The sequence below is a fragment of the Erythrolamprus reginae genome, chromosome 3 (genome assembly GCF_031021105.1).
Source record: "Erythrolamprus reginae isolate rEryReg1 chromosome 3, rEryReg1.hap1, whole genome shotgun sequence".
NCBI lineage: Eukaryota > Metazoa > Chordata > Lepidosauria > Squamata > Dipsadidae > Erythrolamprus > Erythrolamprus reginae.
The window spans coordinates 78,261,765-78,278,737 of record NC_091952.1 but is presented as its reverse complement, the minus strand read 5'-3'; the positions used below and the strand labels follow the sequence as shown (position 1 = coordinate 78,278,737).

Sequence of the window (16,973 nt, the reverse complement as noted above, 5' to 3'; positions counted from 1 at the left end):
TGCGGGCCATTGCATTTTGTACCACCTGGAAATGGATGCTTTTCAAGGGCAACCCCATTTAGAGCATGTTGCAATAGTTAAGACGGGAAGTGACTAGGTCAGGGGTAGGCAAAGTTGACTCTTCTATGACTTGTGGACTTCAACTCCCAGAATTCCTGACCCAGTCATGCTAGCTCAGGAATTCTGGGAGTTGAAGTCCACATGTCATAGAAGAGCCAACTTTGCCTACCCCTGGACTAGGCAACGACTAATGATGTCACTGCACGTGGGATTGACCCATTGTTGGTCCATTCTGGGGAGAAACCCTACCTGATAGAAGTCCAAGGAGTAACAAAAAGCAAGTTGAAATTTTACATTGTAAGAAACACCTTACAGCTAGCCAGTAATGCTGCAATCCGTTGTATGTATGTATGTATGTATGTATGTATGTATGTATGTATGTATGTATGTATGTATTGAGTGATTGATTGATTGATTGATTGATTGGATTTATTATAAAACCCACTAATCTAATCTAAAATCTCCATTACATTAAAAATCAATCATTCCCATTCAACAACATATATATCATTCGTCGGCCAGGGGCTGGGGTCTAATGGCCCCAAGCCTGGTGGCACAGATAGGTCGGTCTTTAAGGCTTTATGGAAGGCGAGGAGGGTGGTGGGGGCACAAATCTCTGGAGGGAGATGATCACAGAGGGCCGGGGCCCTCACAGAGAAGGCTCTTCCCCTAAGCCCCGCTAAACGACATTGTCTAGTTGACGGGACCTGGAGAAGGTCGACTCTGTGGGACCTGACCGGTCTTATTACTTAAGATAACAATAGTTTGCACCTGAATTGTAGAAAGTTCCCTGAACTCACCAGCGATGTCCTTTCTCTCACAGATGAGCTACTATGGGGAGGATGAAACCCAAGGAAGGTTGTTACAGGGAGAGACAATGCCACACGGCAGGCTCCTAAATAATTCATCAAGTCTGGTAGATAACAATTCTTCCCTTGCATTCTGTTCAGGGCACGGTGGATACTTTAATTATTAACTTCCAGCCAAGTGTCACAATGCGTATGTCAAATTGACATGTGCATATCTTAGGGGGGGGGAGAAAAAATAACTCCATGATTTGATGGGAAGTATGCCTGGGCCAGAAGAGCTTTGCATAGTACCCGGCATTCCAACTGGCAACTGTGAAGGGCACTCCAGGCCAGCCAGGGAATGTAACAGATGTCTCGTTGCGTCTGTGATGTGTCCAAACTGAGAGGTTGCACACACCACAAAAGGGACCATGATATCTTGCATTTCCTTTGCCATGGCTTGACTGCATATCCATGGTGAGTTTTATCCCATTATGGATAAAGAGAACATAGCTTGTACATTCAGCTTTTTTAAAAAAACAAACCTACCCTGTATTCTTTGAAATCGGTGCTGATGAAAGTTCGAATATATAACTAGCATTGCTAAATATAGTGTGAGTGGTTTTGTTCCACTTTGGTAGTTAGATGGGTTGTGAAATAGTAGACTATCTGAATTACATTATTGTAAGCTGTTCTAGGGATCTGTGTAACTCTGGGAAGCTCACCAGAGAGAGCTTAGAGAATGCAGGAAATCTCCTGAAAAAAATGAAAATGTTGGCTGGCAGCTTTATTGCAGTGCCTCCTGTCTTTGGAGGAGCCGCACATTATGGGATACAGAGCGTTTGGTTTAATAAATATAATTGGGTGCACTGCAATTTAGAGCTTAGATTCTGTATATACGCTCATTACTAGAAGTAGTAGTGAATTATTAGGATTACTTAAAAGAGAAGTTGTAATATTTTCATGGTCTAGTTTTCTTAAAAAAATGTTTTTAAGATGGAAATAAAAGAAAAAAATTATATTTTCCCCTAGTTTTCAATTTGATGATGCATAATCCTCTTTTCCACTATCTTCTCATATTGGTGTCTTATGTTACTTTGTTGTTTCTATGTACACTGAAAGCTTATGCACTCTACTCTGTAGAGATAGAAGTGGCTTATGAATTTATTTTTCATAGTTGTGTATAACTTTGATTCAATACCTTCATTTTCTTTAAAAACGTACTGGCTCAGATATCTGAGAAGAGGATGGGTTGATGTCAATAATTTCATGTAGAGTTGCACCTACTTTTCACATCCTCTATTTCAGTATATAAGATCCTTTCCGTGCTTGATCTTCATTCCCTCTTTTGTGCTTGTCATATAACACTATATTCTTTGCCATTTGTTACTATTCCAAAGTAGACAAGAATTTATGATGATGCTTTAAAAACCCAAAGAAAAAACATTCTCTTCTTCCATCCCCCCACCCCCAAACTGGTAGGAGGGGGAAAATGCTCAAGCTTTAATTGTACCTATTAAGAAGGTAGGGAACAAAGAATCCTCCAAAACACATCCCAGGCTTTCCTAATTTTGTGATCTTCAGAAGTTTTGGATCTTAATATTTCCAGCCCCGTTTCATAACTATAAGGGGATTATATCAGTCATAATCTGGATGGCGGGCCCCAGGGAAAGAGCCTTCTCTGTGGCGGCCCCGGCCCTCTGAAATCAACTCCCCCCCAGAGATTAGAACTGCCCCCATCCTTCTTGTCTTCTGTAAATTACTCAAGACCCATCTATACTGCCAGGCATGGGGGAGTTGAGACACCTTTTCCCCCAGGCTTTTTAATATTTTTTATATTTATGTTTGGGTATGTATGTGCTGTTTGCTTTTTAATATGATAGGGTTTTATATGCTTCTTTTAATATTAGATTTGTTTCGCTATAATATTGTTTTATTACTGTTGTGAGCCACCCCAAGTCTTCGGAGAGGGGCGGCATACAAATCTAATAAATTGAATTGAATTGACTCAAGTTTGGAAAAGCAAATAAGAGTTTTTAAGAGTTTAATTTTAAGTCTTCAATTTTGGGGCAAAATCTGATGACATCTTATATTGGGTTGATTTGGGAGAAGATTATTTATTGGGATCAATAGGGACACTAGCACCTTTTTTCCACTTCCTTTGCAAACATTTTCCAGAGTGTTAACCTCGCTGGAGATTTTTGAAGTGGCTGCAAATAACTGGGGAAACTACAAGGAAACTGAAGAAGGTGGGGGAAGAATATGATTTTTTTTCTTTGACCATCATATCCTCCCTTTTTAGGGGAACTCCCTTGAAAAAGAACTAAAAAGGAAAGGACCTGTTTGTTGAACTCCTTTAGTATTTTATATGTTGATTAGGGCTGTTCTATTTGTAACCCAAGAACCCTTTCTGAAGTCTATTCCGCAAGTATTAAAACATTCATTCTTGTCCTCTCATTTCTGCTGTGAAATGGTTGTGTGACAAACACTTTGCTTCTCTTGTGCTGCATCATACAAATCTAATAAATTATTATTATTAATTATCCGGCTTAGAAAAAGAATTTAGCCACAGCTTTTTAAGTAAACGTTGTTGGCTTCAGCTTTGCTTTGCTAATTGCAGTTAAAAAGTAAGGATAGATTAAAAACTGAGCACAGGTAGTCCTTGACTTATGACCACAATTGAACTCGCAATTTCTGTTGTTAAGCGAGACTGTTAAGTGAGTTTTGTTAAGTGAATCATTGCAGTTGTTAAAGTTAGTAACACGATTCTTAAAAGAATCTGGCATCCCCATTGACTTTGCTTGGCGGAAGGTCACAAAAGGGGATCCTATGACCCTGGGACACTGCAACTGTCATAAATAGGAGTTTATGAATTATGAATTTTGATCACATGATCATGGGGGATCTGCAACAGTCATAAGTATGAAAAATGGCCACCAGTCATTTTATCCAGTGCCATTGTACTATGCAAACAGTTACTAAACGAACTGTATGTGTTTGACAACTACCTTTAATGGGGAATAATCATGCGATTTATACAACATAAGATCCTAGATCCTTTTTTTAAAGGAGTACGTTAACATCAGTTGGCATTTAATGAGTGCAATTCTATTTGACAGAGAGGAGGGGAACCTGTGGCTTAAAGGTTAAAAGCTACTGCCTTAGAGGCAGACTGCCCAGGTTCAAATCCCGGTGAGGCAGTAAAGGGCAGCCATTCGTAGCCCTACTGTAACGCTCCCGTTGGGGCATGGGACAAGCGCCGCATTCTCTGGGCCCACCGTGGGGGTGGCTGGGTCCTGTGAGGCACAGCAGCAGTGGTAGCGGCGGTCAGTCCTGGCCAGGAGCCACCAGTGGGAACAAATCCTCCTGGAAGGAGAGCAGCTCGTTGGGGAGATGATGCTCACCCGTTGCCGACTTGGCAGAGTCTCCCAGACAAGCTGCTCTCCTTCCTGGAGGATTTCTTCCTGCTGGCAGCTCCCTGCCGAGACTGAGCGCCACCACTGCTTCGCCTCGCAGGACCCAGCCCCATGGCCACTGGACGGCTCCATTGGCAGCAGCGACAGAGGCACCCCACACCTGCTGGATGAGCACCACGCTCTCTGGGCCCACCTAGCGAGGGGCGCTGTTGCTGCTGCCTGGGGCGGTGAGATTCAGCTGCTGCACATGCGGAGAAGCCGAATCTCATGTGCACGGGTGGCGGTGATGGTGTGTGCTCCTGCCCATCCCTGCAATAAGGGTATGGCTAGCTGATGAGAACTAAATAGCTTGAAATAGATCTATACTAGTATCCCTTCATTTTCATTATGAGCAAAAATATGTTAGATTGATGGGTGGGTGGGTGGGTGGGTGGGTGGGTGGGTGGGTGGGTGGGTGGGTGGGTGGATGGATGGATGGATGGATGGATAGATAGATAGATAGATAGATAGATAGATAGATAGATAGATAGATAGATAGATAGAAACATAGAAACATAGAAACATAGAAACATAGAAACATAGAAACATAGAAACATAGAAACATAGAAGTCTGACAGCAGAAAAAGACCTCATGGTCCATCTAGTCTGCCCTGATACTATTTTCTGTATTTTATCTTAGGATGGATATATGTTTATCCCAGGCGTGTTTAAATTCAGTTACTGTGGATTTATCTACCACGTCTGCTGGAAGTTTGTTCCAAGGATCTACTACTCTTTCAGTAAAATAATATTTTCTCATGTTGCTTTTGATCTTTCCCCCAACTAACCTCAGATTGTGTCCCTTTGTTCTTGTGTTCACTTTCCTATTAAAAACACTTCCGTCCTGGACCTTATTTAACCCTTTAATATATTTAAATGTTTCGATCATGTCCCCCCTTTTCCTTCTAGATAGATAGATAGATATAGAGATACACACACACAACATATTTTTGCTGATAATATATATGATCAAATTTAATGAATGTTTAGAATGTCACCCCCCCCCCCCCCATTGGAAGATGTCCCCTATCTTTTCTATATCCTAATGGTAATCGCAGATGATTCCCCCCTCCCCCCCCTCCCCCCCAAATATGGTGATTTCAACTATGGAGTTGTTTGAAACTGAGACAGACGTGCTTACAATGTGGAAACAAGAGATTGCATATAAGATACCTATTCATACTTCTTTGGAATCCATAAAGAAATGATTGTCCCAATGAGCTTTTTTCAATATCAGACATCTTTGTTCAAAACGTTAAACAGCTAACATGTCTTTGATGTGCAGACTGGGATTTCTGGTTCATTGCAACCTGGCAATATTTTGTTAGATTTGAAACTGGAAAGTGGTTTTTATTATTTTGGTTGGAAGACCTTGTTAAATGTGTGCGTTTTAAGATGCTGTTGCTAATGTTAGTTGATATATCAATAATTGTTGATAGCTGTTTGCCGTTTGTTTTTGCTTTTAAAAATGCTACACTATAATTTATAACTAAAGGGAATGAAAATACCTTGCATCATCATATTGAACCTTTCTGGAGTCACAGCATTAAGATATAGCAATTTTGTTGAAGAGGAAATATATCTGATAATACGTATTTTTCATGGGTCCGTTGTAATTGAGACTTACAGTTAACAAGCTGTAGCCCCTTAGTAGAAATAGCAACAGTGCTATATAGTGTTCCCTCGATTTTCGCGGGTTCGAACTTCGCGAATAGCCTATACCACGGTTTTTCAAAAAATATTAATTAAAAAATACTTCGCGGGGTTTTTTCTATACCACGGTTTTTCCCGCCCGATGACGTCATATGTCATCGCCAAACTAATAATTTTTGCAAATAAATGACAGAAACAATAATTATTGTTAATAAAGAATTATGTTTATAAATATCAGGATCACTAAGTGTTCTTATTCAATGGTGAGTACCAATAATAATGTTGAGTAAATGGTTGTTAAGGGAATGGGAAATGGTAATATAGAGGTTTAAAGTGTTAAGGGAAGGCTTGTGATACTGTCCATAGCCAAAAATGGTGTATTTACTTCCACATCTCTACTTCGCGGAAATTCGACTTTCGCGGGTGGTCTTGGAACGTATTCCCCACAAAAATTGAGGGAACACTGTACATCCCTTTCTAAGTGGTTTTACAGAGTCAGCATTTTGCCCACAACAATCTGGATCCTCATTTTGCCCACCTTGGAAGGATGGAAGGCTGACTCAACCTTGAGTCAATGTAATTCTTTCATTGGGACCTCTTCCTGTGCATATTCTCCTGTGTTATAGGATACTCCTGTGATATGAGTCTTTGGAGAGGGGCGGCATACAAATCTAATTAATAATAATAATAATAATAATAATAATAATAATAATAATAATAATAATAATAATAATAATAATACAAATAATGATCCAGCAGAACTTAAATGTTGGCTTTCAATACATTTAACGTGACTACATTGGAAGTTACGTTCATTCCTGCTTTATAAATAAGCTGACACAAATTGCTAACCCGCAGAAAAGATTTCATGATTTACTGAGGCATGGAAGCTAAGAGAAGTCTTTCTCAGAAACATATTTCATGAATCTGATGAAGAGGATTGTGATCTACCAAAGCTTAAACAATATACAGTAATGATTGGATTGTTGCAAGATACTTCGTTGGTTTTGCTGCAAAAGGATTAACAAAGCTAGCCCTTTGCATTATTTCTTTGCTAGTTAGCTTGCTGACTTCATTCCTAAATGCAGAACGAGGAAGTGATGGAGCATTTTATCGCCTATTGCATTGGCCTGCTGATTCCTTGTTGCCGTTTCTTGTACTTCGCAGTGGCTACTCTTAGGCCAGCTCTTAAACACAAGGCTATAAAGCAAAACAAAAGAAAATCATTACAACCTGAGAGATTTCCTATATTCAGATTACTGTATAAAACAAATCATTCGGCTACTCACATTTTTCAAGAGTGATTTTTTTTTAACATGTCAAGTCAGCAGACTGGTGATTAAATTAAATGTAGTATTGATAAGACTGTTGTCTGTGATCAGTGGAGACGCAATCCTTGACATGATTCTGGTTGCAGTTTTGCAATCTTTCAAACATTAGTCATAACTAAATCATTTATTTCATTAAGCCTTTGTTTGCTCATCCTTGATTGCATTCAGAATAGACAAGTTTTCCTTTGTTAATTTTTGACTAAAATGTTTAAAAGCAATCCCTTTTGAAAAATATAAATCTCTAATGCAATATTTTTTCTTGTTTTTCCATGTGGGAGTTTTGTATAGATATTCCATCTATCCCTATCTTGGGCTTGTAGACATTTTACTTAGACATTTACAGACAAGACGGAGTGGCTGTGGGTCTTGCCTCCCAAGGACAATTCCATCTGTCCGTCCATTACCCTGGGGGGAGAATCATTGACCCCCTCAGAAAGGGTTCGCAACTTGGGCGTCCTCCTCGATCCACAGCTCACATTAGAGAACCATCTTTAAGCTGTGATGAGGGGGGCGTTCGCCCAGGTTCGCCTGGTGCCCCAGTTGTGACCCTATTTGGACCGGGAGTCACTGCTCACAGTCACTCATGCCCTCATCACCTCGAGGCTCGACTACTGTAACGCTCTCTACATGGGGCTACCTTTGAAAAGTGTTCGGAAACTTCAGATCGTGCAGAATGCAGCTGCGAGAGCAATCATGGGCTTTCCCAAATATACCCATGTTACACCAACACTCCGCAGTCTGCATTGGTTGCCGATCAGTTTCCGGTCACAATTCAAAGTGTTGGTTATGACCTATAAAGCCCTTCATGGCACCGGACCAGATTATCTCAGGGACCGCCTTCTGCTGCACGAATCCCAGCGACCAGTTAGGTCCCACAGAGTGGGTCTTCTCCGGGTCCCGTCAACTAAACAATGCCGCTTGGCGGGACCCAGGGGAAGAGCCTTCTCTGTGGTGGCCCCGGCCCTCTGGAACCAACTCCCCCCAGAAATTAGAATTGCCCCCACCCTCCTTGCCTTTCGTAAGCTACTTAAAACCCACCTCTGCCACCAGGCATGGGGGAATTAAGATTCCCTTTCCCCCTAGGCCTTTACAATTTTATGCATAGTATGTTTGTTTGTTTGTTTGTATGTATGTTTGGTTTTTTATATTAAGGGGTTTTTAATCGTTTTTAGTATTGGATTATTATTGTACGCTGTTTTATGATTGCTGTTAGCCGCCCCGAGTCTTCGGAGAGGGGCAGCATATAAATCAAATAAATAAATAAATACTTTACAGATTTAAAAAAAAGAATTTACTGTTGGCAAAATAAATCATAAAAATTGAGCAATTAGAATAATGTTTTCATTAAAAAATACACAGTAGTATCAAAGCTGGGAACCATAATGCAAAGCCACATCAGAGTGACTGAAAAATTACCAGAACCCAGCTTACTTTTCAGGTCTGACAAACAATATTTCATCACCCATGGCTTATCTACTTTTTGTTTTCCTCCAGCTAGCTATTTATATGACTTAGTTTCTTAGAAGGGAAACTAGCAGAGACATTAAACTCTATATTCAGCAATAAAGAAATCTACATTTATAATAAAACTCATTTTTTCAAATTATAATTTTATAAATCTCTATGTGGTTCTCATAGGTGAAAGACTGATGATTTGAGAAGAATGGACAGTTGATGTTTATGGGAATTTTTTTTTTTGCCTGGTGCTTTAATGTAGCCATTATTAAAGTGATGACACCATCCCTTTCGGCCTCAATTTGTGTTTTATCTTGCTTAGCATGAGTGTGTGTTGTTTTGTCATCAAGGGACTCTCACTGAATGTCTGGGCTCGTCCCTGCCATTTTCTTGGCAAGGTTTTAGAAATGGTTTGCCATTGCATGCTTCCAAGGGCTTAGTGGATGTGACTGGCCCTAGGTTACCAGCTGTCTTTGTGCGAAAGGCAGGACTGGAACTCATGATCTCCCAGTTTCTAACCTGATGCCATAAACCACTATACCAAATTGGCCCTCAATTCCCTTAACCCCTGAAACAATAGAAGATGGAAAGAATCAATAGCAATCATTTTGCTAAGCAGGAATATGCTGGTAATAGAATATCTATATCAGTTCACGCAACCCAAGATGGATTATTAAAAATGTTTGGGTTGATTTGGACAAAGCCTATTGATGTATTCCATATGCATATGTATGTGTGTTTATCACTTAGCATTACAGTATACAAATGGGTATCCTTAGCTCATGGACCGCTTCATCTTCCAGATGTGCTGTGAGATCACTTAAAAGTATGTGTGTAGATAGCTAGATACTGTAGATAGATGGATGGATGGATGGATGGATGGATATAGATAAAGATATACACTGACCCAAAAAATAAAGGGAACACTTAAACAACACAATATAATTCCAAGTAAATCAAACTTCTGTGAAATCAAACTGTCCACTTAGGAAGCAACACTGATTGACAATCAATTTCACATGCTGTTGTCAGCACATTCAACTTTGTACAGAACAAAGTATTCAATGAGAATATTTCATTCATTCAGATCCAGGATATGTTATTTGAGTGTTCCCTTTATTTTGTTGAGCAGTATAGATATAGATATAGATATGTTTTCATATATTTTCATGGCTAAAGGTATGTAGGTCTTGGCATATTCGTGTCTTTTCCCGTGTAAGATTGATAGATTCCTGGCAACATTTTGACGAAGTCCCACTTGTCATCTTCAGGCTGTTGTCTTCGGCTTTGTGCTTGGGGACCCGAGTCTTCGGAGAAGGGCAGCATACAAATCTAATTAATAATAATAATAATAATAATGATAATGATAATAATGATAATGATGATAATAATAATAATAATTCCGACTTCAGACTGACCGAATTCTGAAGCATAACACACCAGACATCCTGATTGTGGAGAAAAAGAAAGTATGGATCATCGACATCGCAGTCCCAGGGGACAGCAGAATTGAGGAGAAGCAGCTAGAGAAATTAGTGAAATACAAAGATCTAAAAATCGAGCTGCAACGACTCTGGCATAAGCCAGTGAAAGTGGTCCTAGTGGTACTTGGCACGCTGGGTGCAGTGCCAAAGGATCTCAGCAGACACTTCAAAACCATCGGAATTGACAAAATCTCCACCTGTCAATTGCAAAAGGCCGCTTTACTGGGATCGGCAAACATAATTCGCCGCTACATCATGCAGTCCTAGGTGCTTGGGAAGCGCCCGACTGGTGATGAAATACGAAACCCAGCATAGTGATCTCGTCTGCTGTGTTGTATTGAAATAATAATAATAATAATAATAATAATAATAATAATAATAATAATAATAATAATAATAATATAATAATAATAATACACACATACATACATGCATACATACATACATGCATGCATGCATACATACATACATACATACACACACACATACACTGACTGCTAACTGACATCAGAATGACATTTAGAGACACTCCACCCTTTTCCATAATGCTCGACCAGAGACTGTGTCCTCTGTGCTGAAAATTGGGAAATTACCAGGGACAAGGAAAAAGCTGTTGTTTGTCCGCTTGTTCTTGCTTAGCTTATTGACTGTCTGGTTTACCTAGCAAAGTACCTTTACCCTTTCTCTTTCCAGTTCAGATGAACACATTATATCAGGGCCAGTTAATCAGTAAACTTTTCCTGCAAATCCTACATAAGCCACAGAAAATACTGCCAGAGATCAAATGAGGACATAGACTAAAGGCTTTGTACCTACCTCGCAACTTTTCTTACAGCAGCAGCAGCTAAAAGCTGCTCTGTGCTTTTGACAGAAGGGAAGAGCAGAGAGAGGAAATAGGTAGAAAGGTTTTTTACGCACACCTCTTTTTATTTCCTTGGCTTGGCTTTAAATATTAAGTACGATCATTTTGCTCTTTAAACATGGCAGGTTAAATATTTAGCACTTCTGTCTTTTAGATTATGTTCTAGATTGTGGTGGTACAGTCCTCAGTTGAAGGAAAGATCTTAGTCACTTTTGTCTTTAACTGAAAGCGATGTTGGTAGCCGTCTCTTAAATTATAAAGTGGCCATTTAAAAAAAAAGTCTCATTAGAAAGGTATGTCTGAAACTTCATTATCCCTGAACTAGTATAGATGAACGGCTGTACTATCAGTGTAAATGTAGAGCAGTGTTTCCCAACCTTGGCAACTTGAAGATACCTGGACTTCAACTCCCAGAATTCCCCAGCCAGCATTCGCTGGCTGGGGAATTCTGGGAGTTGAAGTCCAAATATCTTTAAGTTGCCAAGGTTGGGAAACACTGATGTAGAAGATGCTCTGAAGCAGCTTCTCCCAGCCTCAGCAACTTTAAGATGCGTGAACTTAAACTCCCACAATTCCTTGGCTTCCTAGGGAATTCTGGGAGTGGAAGTCCATGCATCTTAAAGTTTGCCAAGGTTAGGAAATCTTGCTCTAGAGCAGTGGTTCTCAACCTGGGGGTCAGGATCCCTTGGAGGGGTCAATTGACCGTTTCACAGGGGTTGCCTAAGACCAGGTGAAAAGACAAATTTCCTGTGGTGTTAGAAACCAAAGCTTCTATTCTAGTGCCTTGGAACATATTTTTACAATCTGACCAATCAAGCATTTACAGTGGGGGTGTCCCTCTGACCTTCCTGCCAATCAGCTTAAAGCTCTGTTGGGAGAATAGACCTATGGTTGAGAGTCACCACAACATGAGGAATTGTATTAAGGGGTCGTGGCATTAGAAAGGTTAAGAACCACTGGTCTAGAGTGTTTTTAACCATGGTCCCTGTTAGATCTCTACACTGAAAGATATGGATTTGCCATTCTCTTTGTCCATGAGTATATTCAGAATTCCACCCAAAGAAATGCTTAGTTTTAGAAACTTCATTAATTAGTTCTGACGGTTTGGTGACAGATCTATAAGAATGAGAACTGAACCAAGCTCTCGGTTACCACCTCATTCAGAAGGACAGCCATTGATGTTTTGTTTATTTTAATGGCACAATTTTACAATACGTTCATTCGGCCAGGAGAGATATTGAATGATATGTATGGTTTTTATTAGGGTTTTTAACTACTTTTAAATTGATGTTAAATGCTGTTGGATTTTTTGTTGTTGTTGTAAGCCATCCAGAGTCCTTCGGGAGTTGGGCAGCATATTATTATTATTATTATTATTATTGTTGTTGTTGTTGTTATTGTTATTGTTATTGTTATTATCATCATCCTCTTTGGGTAGACTTGGTAATAATAGGGTTGGTAACTGGTACATTATGGTGGACACATGAAATATGTACAAGGTAGTCCTCGACTTACGACAACAATTGACCCCAAAATTTCCATTGCTAAGCAAGAAAGTTGTTAAGAGAATTTCCCCTGATTTTACGACCTTTCTTGCTAAGTGAATCACTGCAATTGTTAAGTTAATAACATGGTAGTTAAGTGTACCTGGCCTTCCCCAGGTTGTGAAAGGGGTTCACATGATCCTGGGTCACATGCCAGTTGCTGAATTTTGATCACATGACCCAAAGGGATGTTGCCCCTTAAATGAACATAAGCAGGGGTGGGCTGCTAGCCGGAACGCTAAATTGGGCTCGCCGCTGCGGCTCCTAAGTTCTTGCGGGGCCAGTGTGATTTTGCTTCTGCACCTTTGGAGATAGCAAAATCGCGCACAGAGCCACAGGTGCGCCTGTGTTTTGGCAATGTTTTTTTTTGCTTCTGCGCATGCCGAAATACGGGCGCACCTCCGCCTCCGTGTGCGATTTTAGCCATTCCGTGTGCCATTTTGCTATCTCCAGAAGCAAAATCGCGCTAGCCCCGCAAGCACTCATGAGCCGCCGCGGTGAGCCCAATTTAGCGTTCTGGCTGGAGCCCACCCCTGCTTATGTTCATTTTACGGGGCAGCATCCCTGTGGGTCATGCGATCAAAATTCAGCAACTGGCATATGACCCATGTTTTTCAGTGCCACTGTGACTTTGGCCACTAAACGGATGGTTTTAAGTTTATTTATTTATTTATTTATTAGATTTGTGTGCCGCCGCACTCCGTAGACTCGGGGTGGCTCACAACAGAATAAAACAGTTCATAACAAATCTAATAATTTACAATTTTAAATATTTTAAAAACCCCGTTATTAAGCAGACATACGTACAAACATACCATACATAAACTGTATAGGCCCGGGGGAGATAGCTCAGTTCCCCCATGCCTGACGGCAAAGGTGGGTTTTGAGGAGTTTACGAAAGGCAAGGAGGGTGGGGGCAGTTCTAATCTCTGGGGGAGTTGGTTCCAGAGAGTCGGGGCCGCCACAGTTGAGGAGTTCTGTACCCATGTCCTTTATACCAGTGTTTCCCAACCTTGGCAACTTGAAGATATTTGGACTTCAACTCCCAGAATTCCACAGCTGGCTGAGGAATTCTGGGAGTTGAAGTCCAGACATCTTCAAGTTGCCACGGTTGGGAAACACTGCTTTATACTGCTCTCAAACCATGGCTCTCCAAGTATATGTATATCTTTATATATTTGTTTCTTTTCTTTTGTTTCCAGAGTGCAGCTGCCGCCCCAAGTCCAGTACTTGGAAACATTCCTCCAAATGACGGAATGCCAGGAGGACCAATTCCTCCCGGTTTCTTTCAGGTAAGGGTTAATTCTCCTGATTCATTGGTACCTTTTTCTGTGGGTTGTTTTGTTTGTTTTCTTCATCATCAGCTGTGTTTACATGTGATAGAGCCTGCTTGTCTGGAAAGCAATATTAGTTTTTGTTTTCATTTTAGTTGCACGCATTACAGAGCTACTTTGGAATGAATGAGACGCATGTTGATCATGGCAGGGCTGTGTGTAATACAGAACATCCAGGATATGGATTCTTATTTTTCCCTTCTGGTTAACCACTTGGTTGTTTTCCAACTGCTGCCGGTGAATTCTTCAGGCAAAGCCTTCTTAAACTTTCATCCAGAGTAGGCCATAACTGCAGAATTTTGGCAACTGGAGAGAAATAAAATCCAGTATTACATGGAGGGATTGAACTTATTCTTCTTTCTCTCCAACTTTTTTTTTCTCATAATAAAGTTTGCTTTTACATGCATGGAATTCTTGTTTATTAGATCCATGGGGAAAACCAAGATGAAAACAACAAAAACAAGGATGGCCAAAGCTGTTTTAAAACAAATACTATTTTTAACATATTTTTTAAAATAAATTTAAAAACATTTTTCCCTCTTGGGTGCAGCAAAAGGATCAGTTGGCCTGTGTTGGAGAGTTGCCGTTAATTTGCATGTTACCACTAGTTGCCTGTTATTTGTATAGGCACACTCAGAGGGTTTTCAACAGTTAACATGAATATCTGCTTTTGGAACTACTAGAACCAATGTTCTTGAACTTCAGTTCTTGAAGGAGAAGAATAAAGCAGTAGATTTTGAAATAATAATGGCGACGGCAATGATGATGCAATAGGTTTTGAAATCAGGAGATCTGAAAAGTAATTTATGGACATTTTTCACACTTACAACAGTTGCAGCCATGCCCATGATTACCTGACTATTTACGGGACCGTCTCCTGCCACATACCTCCCAGAGGCCTATTATATCGCACAGAATTGGTCTCCTCCAAGTCCCGTCGACTAAACAATGCAGGTTGGCGGGACCACAGGGAAGGGCCTTTTCTGTTGCCGCCCCGGCTCTTTGGGACCAACTCCCCACCCCCCTCTACTGGCTTTTCGAAAAGCTGTTAAAACCTGGCTTTGTCAACCAGCCTGGGGACCGTGAAGTTGAATATCAGACATGCCCGAATTATGTTTGTTTAGTATGTATGTTTGTTAGATTGGTTTCGGGGTTTATAATGGGTTGTTAGGGTCATGGAGTTTTATTTATTGTTGTTGTTCGACTTATTTTTTATTACTGTACTTTGGTATTGTTTTTATTGTTATAAACTGCCCCGAGTTCTACAGCATAAAAGTTGAATAAATTAAATTATATTAAATTGAATTAAATTACATGATCAAAATCTGGATACTTGGCAACTGGCACGTATTTGCTTCACTTAACAAACGTGTAAAGGAAAGTCACAAAATAGAACAAAACTCACTTAACAAATGTCTTGCTTAGCAACAACAATTTTAGGCTCAATTATGGTTCGTTAATCAAGGTCTATCTATATTATGCACACAACTAAGAGATGGGAATGGCTGTTTGAACAGGGCTAGTATCATCTCCGTCATCAGTAAACACAGAATCCCTAATTTAAAATCATAACTGTTAGAACGGTTGTCATTTTAATAACAGGTAGTAAAAAATATCACAAGGCGGGTAAAACTCTAGTAACTATTTTTATATTAGAAGAATTGTCAAGCCAGGTCTCCATCACATACAGCGAATGATTAACGTTGATGGAAACTGAAAGTTTAATTTTACATTCTTTTTTAAGTTCTGGATTTATGTAGGACGAAATCTCAAATAATAGTTTGATCCATGTTGCGAGGCCTACTTTGGAATTGTAAAATTCGGTGGACATCTTAGGATGGGGCTGTAGATATGTCTTTTGGCTTTGTTGCTTTAGGGAAATACGTATTTTTTAGGAAAGTTTTACATGCGATGAAATGAAATCTATTGATTTTTAGAATACCAAATTAAGGCCAGAGTGATTCTTTAAAATTGGTGGAAATAAATGAAAGCGTTTGCCCTTTTCCTAATGAGTATTTCAGAAGTGGCATATGTTTGTGAGCCAGTTGGACGGCTAACATATGCTGTTCCTGATACTGCTGAACTCTTAACACCCATTCATCATAGAGTAGTCAATAGTGAAGGATGAGGGGTATTTCAGTCCAGGAGATCCCAGATATTACCGCTTTCAAGTAATCCACTTAACAGCTTGTGTACTGCAATTTAAACAGCAACTGAACTGGGATAATTTCTATCTTTTTACATTTCAGTTTAGTCTAGTGACAGTGCTCGTTTTAAAGATCTAGTGAGCACCTCATAGCACATAGCACATGTGCCCACCTAATCTTAAGGGAAGGGAGTTCCATAAGGTTTGCGTTGTAAAGCAACTCTTCCTTTTTTCTGTTTTGAATCTCATCTGTTCAGTTTCATTGCATCTACGGAGTCTTCATTGAGTCTACAGAGAGGGGCGGCATACAAATCTGATTAATAAATGAATAAACTTGAGTTCTTGAATTAATTCTTTTGGACCTCTCTTATGTTCTTAGACGTTCCAAACTTTTTATTATTATTATTATTATTATTATTATTATTATTATTATTATTATTAATTGGATTTGTATGCCACCCCTCTCCGCAGACTCGCAAACTACATATCTTAGGCTTTATAATTAGTGGTTCTTAACTTTTCTAATGCCGCGACCCCTTAATACAGTTTCTCATGTTGTGGTGACCCCCAACCATAAGTCTAGTGCCAATTCTCCCAGCAGAGCTTTAAGCTGATTGGAAGGAAGGTCAGAGGGACACGCCCCACTGTAAATATCTGATTGGTCGGGTTGTAAACTTATGTTCCAAGGCGTCAGAATAGAAACTTTAATTCCTAACACCATGAGAAAATGATCTTTTCCCGTGATCTTAGGTGACCCCTGTGAAACGGTCATTCAACCCCCAGGGTGAGAACCACTGCTTAATACGAAGGTTGTGATTGAGTGCATAAAACCAAGTGCAGAGGTTTTATAAAAATAGCCAC

At 40.0% G+C, this 16,973-nt stretch overlaps 1 protein-coding gene across 5 annotated transcripts in view; it reads left to right on the top strand.

Annotated features, from left to right (window-relative positions):
- Nucleotides 1–16,973, top strand: part of SSBP3 (single stranded DNA binding protein 3) — a 286,231-nt gene that overhangs the window by 193,618 nt on the left and 75,640 nt on the right. For all 5 annotated transcript variants that reach the window (XR_011558585.1, XM_070745952.1, XM_070745950.1 and 2 more), the window contains exon 5: nt 13,835–13,924. Coding sequence is in view for 4 of the 5 variants with exons in the window: in XM_070745952.1 (XP_070602053.1) it covers nt 13,835–13,924 (90 nt within the window). In the remaining variant the exon portion in view is untranslated. The remainder of the gene's footprint in view (nt 1–13,834; nt 13,925–16,973) is intronic.